Below are 20643 nucleotides of genomic sequence, written 5' to 3'. Positions count from 1 at the left end.
CAGTTCACATTAGTACCATGGGGATGTACCACAGCTCCCAGAACGGGATGGAGAGCGCAGAGGCTCCTGCAGGACTGACTGACCAAACTTTAGGTCCTCAGAGGCCAAAGTATCGACCATGTAGAACTTATCAAACGTGTTAACCCTGACCAAGTAGCCGCTCGGCAAAGCTGTAAAAGCCGAGACACCCCGGGCAGCCGCCCAGGAAGAACCCACCTTACGAGTAGAGTGGGCCTTAACAGACGTAGGACACGGCAATCCTGACGTAGAATACGCATGCTGGATAGTGAACCTGATCCAACAAGATATCGTCTGCTTTGAAGCAGGACACCCAATTTTCTTGGGATTATACAGGACAAACAGAGTCCGATTTTCTGTGACGAGCAGTCTTCACGTACATTTTCAGAGCCCTTACAACATCGAAGGACTGATTAAATTGAGGAGTCAGTAGCAACTGGCACTACAATAGGTTGGTTGATATGAATAGCCGACAACCTTCGGAAGGAACTGCTGACGTGTCCGGAGCTCAGCTCTATCTTCATGGAAGATAGAGTAAGGGCTTTTACAGGACAAAGCCCCTAACTCAGAAACATCTAGCAGAAGCTAAGGCCAACAAAGTGACAGCTTTCCACGTGAGAAACTTAAGCTCAACCTCCTGTAGAGACATAAACCAATCTGATTGGAGGAACTGCAACACTACGTTAAGATCCCAGGGCTCCGTAGGCGGTACAAAGGGAGGTTAGATGTGCAGAACGCCCTTCAACAAAGTCTGAACCTCAGGAAGAACAGCCAATTGCTTCTGGAAGAAAACGGATTAGGCCAAAATCTGGACCTTCACGGATCTCAACCTCAGGCCCATATCCACACCTGTTTGTAGAAAGAGGAGAAACCGTCCCAGTTGAAACTACACCGTAGGAAACTTCTTGTACTCACACCAAGATACATATTTCTTCCAAATACAATGGTAATGTTTAGATATTACTCCTTTTCTAGCCTGTATCATGGTAGGAATAACACTGTTCGGATTGCCCTTCCGAGCTAAAATCTGGTATTCAACCTCCATGCCGTCAAACTTAGCCGTGGTAAGTCTCGATAAGCCAATGACCCCTGCTGTAGCAGATCCTCCCGAAATGGAAATGGCCTCTGATCCTCCAGCAGTAGATCCAGAATATTCGGGTACCAAGCCCTTCCTTGGCCACTCTGGAACAATGGAGGAGGATTGCCTGAACTCTTGTTCTCCTTAGGAGTTTTAGAACTCTTGGAATTAGAGGAAGTGGAGGAAACCTGTACACCAACTGGAACACCAACTGGGTCACTAGGGCATCCGCCACTGCTTGTGGGTCCCTTGACCTGGAATACTACCTCCAAAGCTTCTGGTTGAGACGAGGTGCCATGTCTATTTGAGGTACACCTCAAAGATCTGTTACCTTTGTGAACACCTCCAGATATAGTCCCCACTCTCCTGAATGGAGATAGTGTCTGCTGACAAATTCCACTTCCCAGTTGTCTACTCCCGGAATGAAGATTGCCGACAGCACCAACACGTGTTTTTCTGCCCAGAGTATGATTCTTGTTACCTCTGACATTGCAGCTCTGCTCTTCGTTCCGCCCTGTCGGTTTATGTAGGCCACCATCGTTACATTGTTTATGTAGGCCACCATCGTTACATTGTCCGACTGCACTTAAATGGCTCAATCTCGCAGAAGATTAGCAGTTTGGAGAAGACCGTTGTAGACTGCTCTTAGTTCCAGAATGTTTATTAGAAGACTGGATTCCAGGCTTGACCACCTTCCTTGAAAGATTTCCCCCTGAGTGACAGCGCACCAGCCCCGGAGACTTGCATCTGTGGTTAATAGGATCCAGTCCCAACTCCCGAACCTGCAGCCCTTCAGAAGGTGAAGTAATTGCAGCCACCTGTAGCGAAATCCTTGCTTTCGGTGACAGAAGTATCCTCTGGTGCATGTGTAGATGAGATCATGACCACTTGTCCAGGAGATCCAGCTGGAAGGGCAGAGCATGAAACCTTCCGTACTGTAGAGCCTCATAAGAGGCAACCATCTTCCCCAGAAGGCGAAAGCACCGACGAACAGATACCCGGGTTGGCTTCAGGATGTCCCAGACCATAGTTTGAATCACCAGCACTTTCTCCTCCGGCAGAAATACCCTCTACACTTCCATGTCGAGGATCATTCCCAGAAAAGACAATCTCCTAGTCGACTCCAAATGTGGCTTTGGAAGGTTCAGGACCCAACCGTGTTCCCTGAGCAGATGAGTTGTGAGAACAATGGACTGCAACAGCATCTCCCTGGACGATGCCTTTATTAGCAGATCGTCCAGATATGGGATTATGTTCACCCCCTGCCTGCGGAGAACCATCTCTGCCATCACCTTGGTGAACACCCTCGGTGCTGTGGAGAGTCCGAATGGCAGTGCCTGGAACTGAAAATGACTGTCCAACAGTGCAAATCGGAGATAAGCCTGATGCGACGGCCAAAATCAGAATGTGGAGGTACGCATCCTTGATATCCAGGGATACCAGGAATTCTCCCTCCTCCAGACCTGAGATCACCGCTCTCAGAGACTCCATTTTGAATTTGAACACCCTCAGAAAGGGGTTTAGCTATTTTAAGTTCAAAATTGGCCTTACCGAACCATCCGGTTTCAGTACCATGAAAAGGTTCGAATATTAACCTTTGTTTTGCATATGATGTGGAACTGGGACAATGGCCTGTGACTATTCCAATTTTTGGATGGCTTCCTGTAGGACAGCCCCCGTCTGCTAATAAAGCTGGCAAGCCTGATTTGAAGAACCGGTAAGGCGGGAGTTCTCGAAACTCCAGCCTGTACACCTGAGACAATATCCTGCACCCAAGGGTCCAGGCCGGACGACACCCAGATGTATCTGTCTAAAATTAATTAAACAAAAGAGAGCGCATAGAGAATATATACCAATTTATTATTGGATAAAACACTTAAAATTGTATTTATACTGAGGATTTAAAACATGAATGAATGAAACCGCACAAAAGGAAACCACTGAACTAACAAAGATATAGGCTTGTAATCCCAAATGATTGTGGGAAAAAAAACGTTCTCAATATAGCTGAGAGAGGTAATGTTCAATGTCCCACCAAGCAGGTGATAGCTAATGAGCAAAGCAATAGAACCGTAGCAGGTCCACTTGATCCTCTTGAAAAATAAGTAGCATTTGTAACAATGCAATATGAATGTAACCGATTCCTCCCACAGCAAGTGGGTAGGCTACAACCCCCCACCGCAATCCGACAGTGTGGTATCTCACCGCTGCAGATGAAAAGAGTGGTGGTCCGCTTCCAGAGCTCCTGGGCGATGCGGTAACACGGGCGCGGCGGTCAGATGCGGACAATGTCCCAGCAAGGGAGAAGGGGGGGAACCCACACCACGGCTGGAGCTGGTAACTGGAGGTGGTGGTAAAGTGCTGGATCAGCGCTGCGGCTGTAAAGTGCAGTAGTCAGGGCTCACAGTGATGCGGTTAATGTCCCTTATCCTTAACGCGTTTCTCCGACGTAGGGCAAGTCGGTTTCTGATGTTTAATTAATTTTAGACAGATTGGTCTGTATATCAGGTGTTCAGAGCACCTCTTGAGAGCAGCTACTGTGCCTTTACAGGTGTACGTGTATTTGCATTGTTTAAATATTATTGCTTAACTACAAGCGCCTGATATATTCCTTTTCAGTAAGGATTTTTTTCTTTTTTCTTTTTTTTTCTCTTTGACACCCAGATGTGCCTGAAACGTCCGAGCCCCGCCCCCACCGGCCTGACCTCCAGGCCACGTGGTCCACCGTCATGCTGAGGATTTTGATGTACCTGAAGCAGGTTTCTGTTCCTGGGAACCTGCAGTAGCAGGTTTGGGGTTTTTTTGCCCGACCTCCTCTAAAAGTGTTAGACGACTTGGTCTTTCTGGATTTAGCAGTCCGAAAGGACTGATGCACTTGAAGAAAAACGTTTCTTCGTAGCAGGCGCAGCTGAGGGAAGAAACGGTGACTTACCCGCGGTTGCCGTGGAAATCCACGCATCCAACGCTTCCCTACACAGGTCAGGCTCTTTTTGGGGTAGGTTCTCCACACCTCTCCTGGATTCTGCGTTGGCAGATCACTGGCGCAGCCAAAGTCCTCTGCGAGCTGAGACAGACATGGAAGTTATCCCAGCAGCCATCGAACCCAGGTCTTTCATGGATTCCACCATAAATCCTGTATTACGTAAACAATTCAACGTCCCTTTTATCCATTGTACCCGAATCTTCAAGTAACGTGCCTGACCGCTTTACTATAGCTTTAGAAATCCATGCACAGGCAATAGTAGGACGTAGTATTGCCCCTGAAGCCGTGTATATGGGTTTGAGCGTAATGTCCATTTTGCAATCAGCCGGTTCTTTTAACGCGGTTTATCTTGGAACAGGTAAAACCACCTTCTTTGACAGTCTGGAAACAGATGTGACAACTATGGATCGGTTTTCCCATTTCTTTCTATCTTCCTCAGGAAAGGGAAAAGCAACCAGAAACTTTCTAGGGATCTGGAATTTTTTTCTCCTGGGTTTTCCCAGGATTTTACAAATATAGCGTTTAATTCTTTAGACGCAGGGAAGGTTAGCGAGGCTTTCTTATTGTCAGTGAAGTAAGCCTCTTCAACCTGTTTAGGTGTTGTGACAGCAATATTCAACACATCTGTAATGGCCTCAATCATCAACTGCACCCCTTTTGCAAGAGATGCCGCCTCCCGCAGCACATCCCCATCACCGTTTGCTGTGTCAGAATCAGTATCTGTGTCATCTTGCATAATGTGGGTAAGAGTTCGTTTTTGAGAGTACGTTAGGGGGCTCGGAAGGAACAGAACCAGACCACACTGCCATAGAGTTCTATAAAACCTCAGTTGCAGAATCATTCTGTGCAACCCTAGTAGAAATCTGAGAAATCATAGCCTTGAGAGGCTAAGCACTCGGGATCCCTTGCAGGGATCTGCGCTTAAACATTGCAATCCTGATTACATGGAATGGGATCACCCTGAGAGGAATTATCCTATGCAGCATATTAAACAGGGAGTCCCTAGACATGGCTTTTTAGAGACAAACCCGCCACACACACACACAGGAAAAGGGCAGACAGTTTCTATCTCAAGAATGCTGAGAGACACAGATTGGAGCTAACCCACACACAGCACTTTAAGATATAGGGAAGCTCTTGCCCAACGCTTACTTTGCACCTTAATAGGCTACAAAGCATACATATAGCCTCCCCCCTTCTACAACCCCCTTGTACCATACAAGATAGCTGAAGTTGACTTGGAGGGAAAGCTCTCCCTGTCAGCGCTTCTGCAGGCAGGAAAATGGCGCTGAACTCTGCTGGGTTTGCACTGAGAAGCTCCGCCCCCTTTCATGGCACTGCTTCCCGCTCTCCTGTAGTTTATACTGGCCTGAGGACTTGTGCTGACAGCAATCCTGGGACCCCGACAGACTTGGACAGTGTAGGCGCTGACTTACGGTGCCCCTCACAGCTCCGCACTGTATATCGCTGAGCCCCGGCGCGCAGTTAGTACTGCGCTCCCTACCCTGTTGCCGCCCTCTTCACACAGGCTCCCTGCTTGCCAGGGGGGGGTCGGTGACTAACTCGCCACTGAAGTCTTCTGGCTCTGTAAGGCGGTGGCGGCATGCTGCTGGTGTTAGTGATCCCCTGTGGCAACGAACGATCGATCCACTCATGTGCTCAGTATCCTGTCAGCGGAGATAGGGAGATAGAGGCTCACACTACCCCCCCCCCCACCCCCCTCTTGGTCCCTCAAAGCAGGGAGGCTGTTGCCAGCAGCCTACCTGTGCCTAAACTCAAAAAAAAAAAAAAAAAGCAAACTAAAAACTCCTATGGAGCTCCACTAGCTGTGAACGGCTCCTCCGGTCACAGTTTCTAAACGGAGTCTAGTAGGAGGGGCATAGAGGGAGGAGCCAGCCCACACTCTCAAACTCTTAAAGTGCCAATGGCTCCTAGTGGACCCGTCTATACCCCATGGTACAAATGTGGACCTCAGCATCCTCTAGGACGCAAGAAAAATAAGAATTTACTTACCGATAATTCTATTTCTCGTAGTCCGTAGTGGATGCTGGGGACTCCGTAAGGACCATGGGGAATAGCGGCTCCGCAGGAGACTGGGCACAAAAGTAAAGCTTTAGAACTACCTGGTGTGCACTGGCTCCTCCCCCTATGACCCTCCTCCAAGCCTCAGTTAGGATACTGTGCCCGGACGAGCGTACACAATAAGGAAGGATTTTGAATCCCGGGTAAGACTCATACCAGCCACACTAATCACACCGTATAACTCGTGATCTAAACCCAGTTAACAGCATGATAACAGAGGAGCCTCTAGAAAAGATGGCTCACTACAGCAATAACCCGATTTTTTGGTAACAATAACTATGTACCAGTATTGCAGACAATCCGCACTTGGGATGGGCGCCCAGCATCCACTACGGACTACGAGAAATAGAATTATCGGTAAGTAAATTCTTATTTTCTCTAACGTCCTAAGTGGATGCTGGGGACTCAGTAAGGACCATGGGGATTATACCAAAGCTCCCAAACGGGCGGGAGAGTGCGGATGACTCTGCAGCACCAAATGAGAGAACTCCAGGTCCTCCTCAGCCAGGGTATCAATTTTGTAGAATTTTACAAACGTATTTGCTCCTGACCAAGTAGCTGCTCGGCAAAGTTGTAAAGCCGAGACCCCTCGGGCAGCCGCCCAAGATGAGCCCACCTTCCTTGTGGAGTGGGCATTTACAGATTTTTGGCTGTGGCAGGCCTGCCACAGAATGTGCAAGCTGAATTGTACTACAAATCCAACGAGCAATAGTCTGCTTAGAAGCAGGAGCACCCAGCTTGTTGGGTGCATACAGGATAAACAGCGAGTCAGATTTTCTGACTCCAGCCGTCCTGGAAACATATATTTTCAGGGCCCTGACAACGTCTAGCAACTTGGAGTCCTCCAAGTCCCTAGTAGCCGCAGGCACCACAATAGGTTGGTTCAGGTGAAACGCTGAAACCACCTTAGGGAGAAACTGAGGACGAGTCCTCAATTCCGCCCTGTCCGAATGGAAAATCAGATAAGGGCTTTTACAGGATAAAGCCGCCAATTCTGACACGCGCCTGGCCCAGGCAAGGGCCAACAGCATGACCACTTTCCATGTGAGATATTTTAACTCCACAGATTTAAGTGGTTCAAACCAATGTGACTTTTGGAACCAAAAAACTACATGGAGATCCCAAAGTGCCACTGGAGGCACAAAAGGAGGCTGTATATGCAGTACCCCTTTTACAAACGTCTGAACTTCAGGGACTGAAGCTAGTTCTTTTTGGAAGAAAATTGACAGGGCCGAAATTTGAACCTTAATGGACCCCAATTTCAGGCCCATAGACACTCCTGTTTGCAGGAAATGTAGGAATCGACCCAGTTGAATTTCCTCCGTAGGGCCTTACTGGCCTCGCACCACGCAACATATTTTCGCCAAATGCGGTGATAATGTTTTGCGGTTACATCCTTCCTGGCTTTGATCAGGATAGGGATGACTTCATCCGGAATGTCTTTTTTCCTTCAGGAACCGGCGTTCAACCGCCATGCCGTCAAACGCAGCCGCGGTAAGTCTTGGAACAGACAGGGTCCTTGCTGGAGCAGGTCCCTTCTTAGAGGTAGAGGCCACGGATCCTCCGTGAGCATTTCTTGAAGTTCCGGTTACCAAGTCCTTCTTGGCCAATCCGGAGCCACGAATATAGTGCTTACTCCTCTCCATCTTATCAATCTCAGTACCTTGGGTATGAGAGGCAGAGGAGGGAACACATACACTGACTGGTACACCCACGGTGTTACCAGAGCGTCTACAGCTATTGCCTGAGGGTCCCTTGACCTGGCGCAATACCTGTCGAGTTTTTCCCAACGGTTTATAATCATGTGGAAGACTTCTGGGTGAAGTCTCCACTCTCCCGGGTGGAGGTCGTGTCTGCTGAGGAAGTCTGCTTCCCAGTTGTCCACTCCCGGAATGAATACTGCTGACAGTGCTATCACATGATTTTCCGCCCAGCGAAGAATCCTTGCAGCTTCTGCCATTGCCCTCCTGCTTCTTGTGCCACCCTGTCTGTTTACGTGGGTGACTGCCGTGATGTTGTCCGACTGGATCAACACCGGCTGACCTTGAAGCAGAGGTCTTGCTAAGCTTAGAGCATTGTAAATGGCCCTTAGCTTCAGGATATTTATGTGAAGTGATGTCTCCAGGCTTGACCATAAGCCCTGGAAATTCCTTCCCTGTGTGACTGCTCCCCAGCCTCGCAGGCTGGCATCCGTGGTCACCAGGACCCAGTCCTGAATGCCGAATCTGCGGCCCTCTAGAAGATGAGCACTCTGCAACCACCACAGGAGGGACACCCTTGTCCTTGGTGACAGGGTTATCCGCTGATGCATCTGAAGATGCGACCCGGACCATTTGTCCAGCAGGTCCCACTGGAAAGTTCTTGCGTGGAATCTGCCGAATGGGATTGCTTCGTAGGAAGCCACCATTTTACCCAGAACCCTTGTGCATTGATGCACTGAGAGTTGGCTCCGTTTTAGGAGGTTCCTGACTAGCTCGGATAACTCCCTGGCTTTCTCCTCCGGGAGAAACACCTTTTTCTGGACTGTGTCCAGGATCATCCCTAGGAACAGAAGACGAGTCGTCGGAACCAGCTGCGATTTTGGAATATTGAGAATCCAATCGTGCTTCCGCAACACTACCTGAGATAGTGCTACACCGACCTCCAACTGTTCCCTGGATCTTACCCTTATCAGGGAATCGTCCAAGTAAGGGATAACTAAAATTCCCTTCCTTCGGAGGAATATCATCATTTCGGCCATTACCTTGGTAAAGACCCGGGGTGCCGTGGACCATCCATACGGCAGCGTCTGAACTGATAGTGACAGTTCTGTACCATAAAACTGAGGTACCCTTGGTGAGAAGGGTAAATTGGGACATGAAGGTAAGCATCCTTGATGTCCCGAGACATCATGTAGTCCCCTTCTTCCAGGTTCGCAATCACTGCTCTGAGTGACTCAATCTTGAATTTGAACCTCTGTATGTAAGTGTTCCAAGATTTTGGATTTAGAATCGGTCTCACCGAGCCGTCCGGCTTCGGTACCACAACAGTGTGGAATAATACCCCGTTCCCTGTTGCAGGAGGGGTACCTTGATTATCACCTGCTGGGAATACAGCTTGTGAATGGCTTCCAAAACTGTCTCCCTGTCAGAAGGAGACATCGGTAAAGCCGACTTTAGGAAACGGCGAGGGGGAGACGTCTCGAATTCCAATTTGTACCCCTGAGATATCACCTGAAGGATCCAGGGGTCTACTTGCGAGTGAGCCCACTGCGCGCTGAAATTCATTGAGACGGGCCCCCCACCGTGCCTGATTCTGCTTGTAAAGCCCCAGCGTCATACTGAGGGCTTGGCAGAGGCGGGAGAGGGTTTCTGTTCCTGGGAACTGGCTGATTTCTGCAGCCTTTTTCCTCTCCCTCTGTCACGGGGCAGAAATGAGGAACCTTTTGCCCGCTTGTCCACGAAAAGACTGCGCCTGATAATACGGCGTCTTCTCATGTTGAGAGGCGACCTGGGGTACAAACGTGGATTTCCCAGCTGTTGCCGTGGCCACCAGGTCTGAAAGACCGACCCCAAATAACTCCTCCCCTTAATAAGGCAATACTTCCAAATGCCGTTTGGAATCCGCATCACCTGACCACTGTCGTGTCCATAACCCTCTACTGGTAGAAATGGACAACGCACTTAGACTTGATGCCAGTCGGCAAATATTCCGCTGTGCATCACGCATATATAGAAATGCATCTTTCAAATGCTCTATAGGCAATAATATACTGTCCCTATCTAGGGTATCAATATTTTCAGTCAGGGAATCCGACCACGCCAACCCAGCACTGCACATCCAGGCTGAGGCGATTGCTGGTCGCAGTATAACACCAGTATGTGTGTAAATACATTTTAGGATACCCTCCTGCTTTCTATCAGCAGGATCCTTAAGGGCGGCCATCTCAGGAGAGGGTAGAGCCCTTGTTCTTACAAGCGTGTGAGCGCTTTATCCACCCTAGGGGGCGTTTCCCAACGCACCCTAACCTCTGGCGGGAAAGGATATAATGCCAATAACATTTTAGAAATTATCAGTTGTTATCGGGGGAAACCCACGCATCATCACACACCTCATTTAATTTCTCAGATTCAGGAAAACTACAGGTAGTTTTTCCTCACCGAACAGAATACCCCTTTTTGGTGGTACTCGTATTATCATTGCCTCAATCATGTAACGTGTGGCCCTACTGGAAGTCACATTTGTCTCTTCACTGTCGACACTGGAGTCAGTATCCGTGTCGGCGTCTATATCTGCCATCTGAGGTAACGGGCGCTTTAGAGCCCCTGACGGCCTATGAGACGTCTGGACAGGCACAAGCTGAGTAGCCGGCTGTCTCATGTCAACCACTGTCTTTTATACAGAGCTGACACTGTCACGTAATTCCTTCCAACAGTTCATCCACTCAGGTGTCGACCCCCTAGGGGTGACATCACTATTACAGGCAATCTGCTCCGTCTCCACATAATTTTTCTCCTCATACATGTCGACACAAATGTACCGACACACAACACACACACAGGGTATGCTCTGATAGAGGACAGGACCCCACTAGCCCTTTGGGGAGACAGAGGGAGAGTTTGCCAGCACACACCAGAGCGCTATATATATATATATATATATATATATATATATATATATATATATATACATACATACAGGGATAACCTTATATAAGTGTTTTTCCCCTTATAGCTGCTGTATTGTTAATACTGCGCCTAATTAGTGCCCCCCTCTCTTTTTTAACCCTTTCTGTAGTGTAGTGACTGCAGGGGAGAGCCAGGGGAGCTTCCCTCCAACTGAGCTGTGAGGGAAAATGGTGCCAGTGTGCTGAGGAGATAGGCTCCGCCCCTTTTTCGCGGATTTTTCTCCTGCTTTTTTATGGATTCTGGCAGGGGTTAAAATTCATCCATATAGCCCTGGGGGCTGTATGTGATGTATTTTCGCCAGCCAAGGTGTTTTCATTGCTGCTCAGGGCGCCCCCCCCCCCCCTAGCGCCCTGCACCCTCAGTGACCGAAGTGTGAAGTGTGCTGAGGAGCAATGGCGCACAGCTGCAGTGCTGTGCGCTACCTTGGTGAAGACAGGACGTCTTCTGCCGCCGATTTTCCGGACCTCTTCTGTCTCTGTAAGGGGGCCGGCGGCGCGGCTCTGGGACCCATCCATGGCTGGGCCTGTGATCGTCCCTCTGGAGCTAATGTCCAGTAGCCTAAGAAGCCCAATCCACTCTGCACGCAGGTGAGTTCGCTTCTTCTCCCCTTAGTCCTTCGATGCAGTGAGCCTGTTGCCAGCAGGTCTCACTGAAAATAAAAAACCTAAAACTAAACTTTTCACTAAGCAGCTCAGGAGAGCCACCTAGTGTGCACCCTTCTCGTTCGGGCACAAAAATCTAACTGAGGCTTGGAGGAGGGTCATAGGGGGAGGAGCCAGTGCACACCAGGTAGTTCTAAAGCTTTACTTTTGTGCCCAGTCTCCTGCGGAGCCGCTATTCCCCATGGTCCGAGCTGCCAGTCTGTGCATGTGTGAAAGAAAAAGAAAATAATAAAGAAAAAAGAAAAAATTCTTCAGCTAAACCCAAGTGAACCAGCTCACCTCGGGCACATACTAAGACTAGCTTGGAGGGGAGATAGTAGGGGAGGAGCTAGCCACAGTGAGAATTTTTAAAGTGCCAGCTCCCAATTACTACCTACTATTTCCCCATTGTAACTACACTCCAGTGGCCCCTAGTGGATGAAGGAGAAATAAGAATTTACTCACCGGTAATTCTATTTCTCGTAGTCCGTAGTGAATGCTGGGAACTCCGTAAGGACCATGGGGAATAGCGGGCTCCGCAGGAGACTGGGCACTCTAACAGAAAGATTAGGTACTACAGGTTGAGTCTCCCTTATCCAAAATGCCCGGGACCAGAGGTATTTTGGATATGGGATTTTTCCGTATTTTGGAATAATTGCATACCATAATGAGATATCATGGTGATGGGACCTAAATCTAAGCACAGAATGCATTTATGTTTCATATACACCTTATACACACAGCCTGAAGGTAATTTTAGCCAATATTTTTTATAACTTTGTGCATTAAACAAAGTGTGTCTACATTCACACAATTCATTTATGTTTCATATACACCTTATACACACAGCCTGAAGGTCATTTAATACAATATTTTTAATAACTTTGTGTATTAAACAAAGTTTGTGTACATTGAGCCATCAAAAAACAAAGGTTTCACTATCTCACTCACTCAAAATCCGTATTTCGGAATATTTGGATATGGGATACTCAACCTGTATCTGGTGTGCACTGGCTCCTCCCTCTATGCCCCTCCTCCAGACCTCAGTTAGGGAAACTGTGCCCGGAAGAGCTGACACAATATGGAAAGGATTTGGAATCCCGGGTAAGACTCATACCAGCCACACCAATCACACCGTACAACTCGTGATGCTATAACCAGTTAACATTATGAATAACAACTGAGCCTCACGAAAAGATGGCTCATAACAATAACCCTTTAGTTAGGCAATAACTATATACAAGTATTGCAGACAATCCGCACTTGGGATGGGCGCCCAGCATCCACTACGGACTACGAGAAATAGAATTACCGGTGAGTAAATTCTTATTTTCTCTGACGTCCTAGTGGATGCTGGGAACTCCGTAAGGACCATGGGGATTATACCAAAGCTCCCAAACGGGCGGGAGAGTGCAGATGACTCTGCAGCACCGAATGAGCAAACTCAAGGACCTCCTCAGCCAGGGTATCAAACTTATAGAATTTTGCAAATGTGTTTGAACCCGACCAAGTAGCAGCTCGGCAAAGCTGTAAAGCCGAGACCCCTCGGGCAGCCGCCCAAGAGCCCACCTTCCTTGTGGAATGGGCTTTTACTGATTTAGGATGCGGCAGTCCAGCCGCAGAATGTGCAAGTTGAATCGTGCTATAGTTCCAGCGAGCAATAGTCTGCTTTGAAGAAGGAGCACCCAGCTTGTTGGGTGCATACAGGATAAATAGCGAGTCAGTTTTCCTGACTCTAGCCATCCTGGAAACATAGATTTTCAGGGCCCTGACTACGTCCAGTAACTTGGAATCCTCCAAGTCCCGAGTAGCCACAGGCACCACAATAGGGTGGTTCAAATGAAACGCTGATACCACCTAGGAAGAAATTGGGAACGAGTCCTCAATTCCGCCCTATCCATATGAAAAATCAGATAAGGGCTTTTACATGAGAAAGCCACCAATTCTGATACACGCCTGGCCGAAACCAAGGCCAACAGCATGACCACTTTCCGCGTGAGATATTTTTGCTCCACGGTTTTAAATGCTCAACCAATGCGACTTTAGGAAATCCAACACCACGTTGAGATCCCAATGTGCCACTGGAGGCACAAAAGGGGGCTGAATATGCAGCACTCCTTTTAACAAAAGTCCGAACTTCAGGCAGTGAAGCCAGTTCTTTTTGGAAGAAAGTCGACAGAACCAAAATCTGGACCTTAATGGAACCCAATTTTAGGCCCATAGTCACCCCTGACTGTAGGAAGTGCAGAAATCGACCCAGCTGAAATTCCTCCGTTGGGGCCTTCCAGGCCTCACACCAAGCAACATATTTCCGCCATATGCGGTGATAATGTTTTGCGGTCACATCCTTCCTAGCTTTAATCAGTGTAGGAATGACTTCCTCCGGAATTCCCTTTTCCTTTAGGATCCGGTGTTCAACCGCCATGCCGTCAAACGCAGCCGCGGTAAGTTTTGGAACAGACAGGGCCCCTGCAGTAGCAGGTCCTGTCTGATCGGCAGAGGCCAAGGGTCCTCTGAGATCATTTCTTGAAGTTTTGGGTACCAAGCTCTTCTTGGCCAATCCGGAACAATGAGTATAGTTCTTACTCCTCTCCTTATTATTCTCAGTACCTTGGGTACGAGAGGAAGAGGAGGGAAACATATAAACCGACTGGTACACCCACGGTGTCACTAGAGCGTCCACAGCTATCGCCTGAGAGTCCCTTGACCTGGCGCAATATCTTTTTAGCTTTTTGGTGAGGCGGGACGCCACCATGTCCACCTGTGGCCGTTCCCAACGGTTCACAATCAGCTGGAAGACTTCTGGATGAAGTCCCCACTCTCCCGGGTGGAGGTCGTGCCTGCTGAGGAAGTCTGCTTCCCAGTTGTCCACTCCCGGAATGAACACTGCTGACAGTGCTATCACATGATTCTCCGCCATCAAAGAATCCTTGTGGCTTCTGCCATTGCTACCCTGCTTCTTGTGCCGCCCTGGCGGTTTACATGGGCGACCGCTGTGATGTTGTCTGACTGAATCAGAACCGGTTGTTTTTGAAGCAGGGGTTCTGCTTGACTCAGGGCGTTGTAAATGTCCCTTAGTTCCAGAATATTTATGTGTAGGGAAGTTTCCTGACTTGACCATTGTCCTTGGAAGTTTATTCCCTGGGTGACTGCCCCCCAACCTCGGAGGCTTGCATCCTTGGTCACCAGGACCCAGTCCTGTATGCCGAATCTGCGGCCTTAGAGCAGATGAGCACTCTGCAGCAACCACAGCAGAGACACCCTGGCCCTCGGGGACAGGGTAATTACTAGTGATGAGCGGATTCGGTTTTACTCGGTTCTCAAAACAGCATCTTATTGGCTCACGGATGTCACGTGTTTTGGATAGCCAATAAGATGCCGTTTTGAGAACCGAGTAAAACCGAGTAAAACCGAGTAAAACCGAACCTCGCTCATCACTAAATTAAACGATGCATCTTGAGATGCGATCCGGACCACTTGTCCAACAGATCCCACTGGAAGATCCTTGCATGGAATCTGCCGAAGGGACTTGCTTCGTAAGAAGCTACCATCTTTCCCAGGACTCGCGTACAGTGAGGCACCAACACCTGCTTTGGTTTCAGGAGGTCCCTGACCAGAGATAACTCCTGGGTCTTCTCCTCCGGGAGAAATTGTTCTGTTCTGTGTCCAGAATCATGCCCAAGAACAGCAGACGCGTCGCAGGAATCAGCTGTGACTTTGGGATATTCAGAATCCAGCCGTGCTGATGCAGCACTTCCTGAGATAGTGCCACGCCGACTAGCAACTGCTCCTTGGACCTCGCCTTTATAAGGAGATCGTCCAAGTACGGAATAATCATGACTCCCTTCTTTCGGAGGAGCATCATCATTTCGGCCATTACCTTGGTAATTACCCACGGTGCCGGGGACAGACCAGACGGCAACGTCTGGAATTGGTAATGACAGTCCTGTACCACAACCTTGAGGTACTTAGAACTTGAACTTTTTTATATAAATGTTCAAGGATTTTAAATTTAGAATGGGTCTCACCGAACCGTCTGATTTCGGTACCACAACTTTGTGGAATAGTAACCCCGTCCCTGTTGGAGGGGTACCTTGATTATCACCTGCTGAAGATACAGCTTGTGAATTGCTGCCAGTACTACCTCCCTTTCTCTGAGGTCAGCAGGCAAGGCTAATTTGAGGTAACGGCGAGGAGGAGTCACCTCGAACTCCAGCTTGTATCCCTGTGATACTACTTGCAGAACCCAGGGATCCATCTGTGAGCGAGCCCACTGGTCGCGTAAGTTCCGGAGACGCGCCACCACCGCACCTGGCTCAGCCTGTGGAGCCCCAGCGTCATGCGGTGGACTTAGAGGAAGCGGGGGAAGATTTTTGATCCTGGGAACTGGCTGTCTGGTGCAGCCTTTTTACTTCTTCCCTTGCCTCTGGCAGAAAGGAAGCGCCTTTGACCCGCTTGCTTTTCTGAGGCCGAAAGGACTGTACCTGATAATACGGTGCTTTCTTAGGCTGTGAGGGAACCTGAGGTAAAAATTTTTACTTCCCAGCTGTTGCTGTGTATACGAGGTCCGAGAGACCATCCCCAAACAATTCCTCACCCTTATAAGGCAGAATCTCCATGTGCCTTTTAGAATCAGCATCACCTGTCCACTGCCGGGTCCATAATACCCTCCTGGCAGAAACGGATATTGCATTAATTCTGGATGCCAGCCGGCAAATATCCTTCTGTGCATCCCTCATATATAAGACGATGTCCTTAATATGCTTTATGGTTAGCAAAATAGTATCCCTGTCGAGGGTAACACTATTATCTGACAGGGTATCAGACCACGCTGCAGCAGCACTACACCTCCATGCTGAGGCAATTGCAGGTCACAGTATAGTACCTGAGTGTGTATATACAGACTTCAGGATTTCCTCCTGCTTTCTATCAGCAGGCTCCTTCAAGGTGGCCGTATCCTGAGACGGCAGTGCCACCTTTTTTGACAAACGTGTGAGCGCCTTATCCACCCTAGGGGATATCTCCTCACGTGACCTATCCGCTGGCTGGAAAGGGTACGCCATCAGTAACTTTTTAGAAATTAACAGTTTCTTATCGGGGGAAACCCACGCTTCACACACTTCATTCACTCATCTGATGGGGGAACAAAACACTGGCTGCTTTTTCTCCCCAAACATAAAACCCCTTTTTAGTGGTACTTGGGTTAATGTCAGAAATGTGGAACACATTTTTTTTCTTGCCGAAATCATGCAACGGATGCCCCTAGTGGATTTTGTATATGTCTCAACCTCGTCGACACTGGAGTCGGACTCCGTGTCGACATCTGTGTCTGCCATCTGAGGTAGCGGGCGTTTTTGAGCCCCTGATGGCCTTTGAGACGCCTGGGCAGGCGCGGGTTGAGAAGCCGGCTGTCCCATGGCTGTTACGTCATCCAGCCTTTTATGTAAGGAGTTGGTTAATACCTTCCACATATCCACCCACTCTGGTGTCTGCCCCGCAGGGGGTGACATCACATTTATCGGCACCTGCTCCGCCTCCACATATGCCTCCTCACCAAACAAGTCGACACAGCCGTACAGACACACCGCACAAACACAGGGAATGCTCTGACTGAGGACAGGACCCCACAAAGTCCTTTGGGGAGACAGAGAGAGAGTATGCCAGCACACACCACAGCGCTATTTAATCAGGGATTTACACTAATAGAAAGTGATTTATCCCTATAGCTGCTTTATTATATACAGTTTGCGCCTAAATTTAGTGCGCCCCCCCCTCTCTTTAACCCTTTGAGCCTGGAAACTGCAGGGGAGAACCTGGGGAGCTGTCTTCCAGCTGCACTGTGAAGAGAGAATGGCGCCAGTGTGCTGAGGGAAATAGCCCCGTCCTTTTTCGGCGGACTTCTCCCGCTCTTATACATGTATTATGGCAGGGGATTTTTACACATATATAGCTTATTAGGCTATATTATATGTTGTTTGCCAAAGTTAAGGTACTCTAATTGCTGCCCAGGGCGCCTCCCCCCCAGCGCCCTGCACCCATCAGTGACCGGAGTATGTGGTGTGCATAGGGAGCAATGGCGCACAGCTGCAGTGCTGTGCGCTACCTTAATGAAGACCGAAGTCTTCAGCCGCCGATTTCCAGGACGTTCTTCTTGCTTCTGGCTCTGTAAGGGGGACGGCGGCGCGGCTCCGGGACCAGACGACCGAGGCTGGGCCTGTGTTCGATCCCTCTGGAGCTAATGGTGTCCAGTAGCCTAAGAGGCCCAAGCTAGCTGCAAGCAGGTAGGTTCGCTTCTTCTCCCCTTAGTCCCTCGTAGCAGCGAGTCTGTTGCCAGCAGATCTCATTGAAAATAAAAAACCTAACATATACTGTCTTTACTAGGAGCTCAGGAGAGCCCCTAATGTGCAACCAGCTCGGGCCGGGCACAGATTCTAACTGAGGTCTGGAGGAGGGGCATAGAGGGAGGAGCCAGTGCACACCAGATAGTACCTAATCTTTCTTTTAGAGTGCCCAGTCTCCTGCGGAGCCCGCTATTCCCCATGGTCCTTACGGAGTTCCCAGCATCCACTAGGACGTCAGAGAAAATACAATTTTCAAAGGCAAAAGTTTGGAGGACATTTTAGCAGGTGTATCTCTGGAAACTATTAGTAACCCCACAATTAACAAATAACTAACGGACAGCAAAGTTTAGGACATAAATACAGATGCAAACTCACCTCTATCAAAACCACCATCAGATCGTTTTCCTTAAAGAAGAAAGTAAATTGAACAATTTTTAAACGCTCTATCCCAACCCCCCTTCCCCCCCAAAAAATACGTTAATGTTAACAAAAATAAAAGCAAAACATTAGCTGCTCTACCAGTTCTTCGCACACGAGTTTGATTTTCACGGTTATAAATGTGTTAAAAAAAAAAGATTTTACTCACCGGTAAATCTATTTCTCGTAGTCCGTAGTGGATGCTGGGGACTCCGTAAGGACCATGGGGAATAGATGGGCTCCGCAGGAGACAGGGCACTCTAAGAAAGAATTAGGACTACTGGTGTGCACTGGCTCCTCCCTCTATGTCCCTCCTCCAGACCTCAGTTAAGGAAACTGTGCCCGGAAGAGCTAACATTACAAGGAAAGGATTTTGGAATCCAGGGTGAGACTCATACCAGCCACACCAATCACACCGTATAACTTGTGATAACTTACCCAGTTAACAGTATGAACAACAACAGAGCATCAGACAACCGGATGCCAACATAACATAACCCTTAATTAAGCAATAACTATATACAAGTATTGCAGAAGAAGTCCGCACTTGGGACGGGCGCCCAGCATCCACTACGGACTACGAGAAATAGATTTACCGGTGAGTAAAATCTTATTTTCTCTAACGTCCTAGTGGATGCTGGGGACTCCGTAAGGACCATGGGGATTATACCAAAGCTCCCAAACGGGCGGGAGAGTGCGGATGACTCTGCAGCACCGAATGAGCAAACACAAGGTCCTCCTCAGCCAGGGTATCAAACCTGTAGAATTTTGCAAACGTGTTTGAACCTGACCAAGTAGCTGCTCGGCAAAGCTGTAATGCAGAGACCCCTCGGGCAGCCGCCCAAGAAGAGCCCACCTTCCTTGTGGAATGGGCTTTAACAGATCTTGGATGCGGCAATCCAGCCGCAGAATGAGCCTGCTGAATCGTGTTACAGATCCAGCGAGCAATAGTTTGCTTTGAAGCAGGAGCACCCAGCTTGTTGGATGCATACAGGATAAACAGCGAGTCAGTTTTCCTGACTCAAGCCGTTCTGGCTAAATAAATCTTCAAAGCCCTGACTACATCTAGTAACTTGGAATACTCCAAGTCACGAGTAGCCGCAGGCACCACAATAGGTTGGTTCAAATGAAAATACGACACCACCTTCGGCAGAAATTGCGGACGAGTCCGTAATTCTGCCCTTTCCATATGGAAAACCAGATAGGGGCTTTTACATGACAAAGCCGCCAATTCTTGCCTAGCCGAAGTAAAGGCCAATAGCATGACTACTTTCCACGCGAGATACTTTAGCTCCACGGTCTGAAGTGGCTCACACCAGTGAGATTTCAGGAAACTCAACACCACGTTAAGGTCCCAAGGTGCCACTGGTGGCACAAAAGGGGGCTGAATATGCAGCACTCCCTTTACAAACGTCTGAACCTCAGGAAGAGAAGCCAGTTCCTTTTGAAAGAAAATGGATAGGGCCGAAATCTGGACCTTTATGGACCCTAATTTTAAGCCCATAGTCACTCCTGACTGTAGGAAATGCAGGAACCGGCCCAGCTGGAATTCCTCTGTAGGATCCTTCCTGGCCTCACACCAAGCAACATATTTTCGCCATATACGGTGATAATGTTTTGCTGTCACGTCCTTCCTAGCCTTTATCAGCGTAGGAATAACTTCATCCGGAATGCCTTTTTCCGCTAGGATCCGGCGTTCAACCGCCATGCCGTCAAACGCAGCTGCGGTAAGTCTTGGAACAGACAGGGCCCCTGTTGCAACAGATCCTGTCTGAGAGGCAGAGGCCATGGGTCCTCTGTGAGCATTTCTTGCAGTTCCGGGTACCAAGTCCTTCTTGGCCAATTGTTCTCACTCCTCTTTTTCTTACGATTCTCAGCACCTTGGGTATGAGAGGAAGAGGAGGAAACACATAAACCGACTGGTACACCCACGGTGTTACTAGTGCGTCCACAGCTATCGCCTGAGGGTCTCTTGACCTGGCGCAATACCTTTGTAGCTTTTTGTTGAGGCGGGATGCCATCATGTCCACCTGTGGCAGTTCCCATCGATTTGTAATCTGTGTGAAGACTTCATGATGAAGTCCCCACTCTCCCGGGTTGAGGTCGTGCCTGCTGAGGAAGTCTGCTTCCAGTTGTCCTCTCCCGGAATGAACACAGCTGACAGTGCTTGCACGTGATTCTCCGCCCAACGAAGAATTCTGGTGGCTTCCGCCATCGCCACCCTGCTTCTTGTGCCGCCCTGGCGGTTTACATGAGCCACTGCGGTGATGTTGTCTGACTGAATCAGCACCGGTTGGTTGCGAAGCAGAGGCTCCGCTTGACTTAGGGCGTTGTATATGGCTCTTAGTTCCAGGATATTGATGTGCAGACAAGTCTCCTGACTTGACCACAGCCCTTGGAAGTTTCTTCCCTGAGT

At 48.8% G+C, this 20643-nt stretch overlaps 1 protein-coding gene across 25 annotated transcripts in view; it reads right to left on the bottom strand.

The window, feature by feature from the left end:
- The window catches only part of DDX4 (DEAD-box helicase 4), a 1188488-nt gene that overhangs the window by 856892 nt on the left and 310953 nt on the right, over positions 1–20643 (bottom strand). For 15 of the 25 annotated variants that reach the window (XM_063962294.1, XM_063962347.1, XM_063962463.1 and 12 more), the window contains exon 6: positions 18186–18215. The exons of the other annotated variants lie outside the window; for them this stretch is intronic. In XM_063962294.1, the coding sequence (XP_063818364.1) occupies positions 18186–18215 (30 nt within the window). The remainder of the gene's footprint in view (positions 1–18185; positions 18216–20643) is intronic. 25 annotated transcript variants of the gene reach the window in all.

This window comes from Pseudophryne corroboree, chromosome 1 (genome assembly GCF_028390025.1).
Source record: "Pseudophryne corroboree isolate aPseCor3 chromosome 1, aPseCor3.hap2, whole genome shotgun sequence".
Taxonomy (NCBI): Eukaryota; Metazoa; Chordata; class Amphibia; order Anura; family Myobatrachidae; genus Pseudophryne; species Pseudophryne corroboree.
This window is presented reverse-complemented; position numbering and strand designations above follow the sequence as displayed.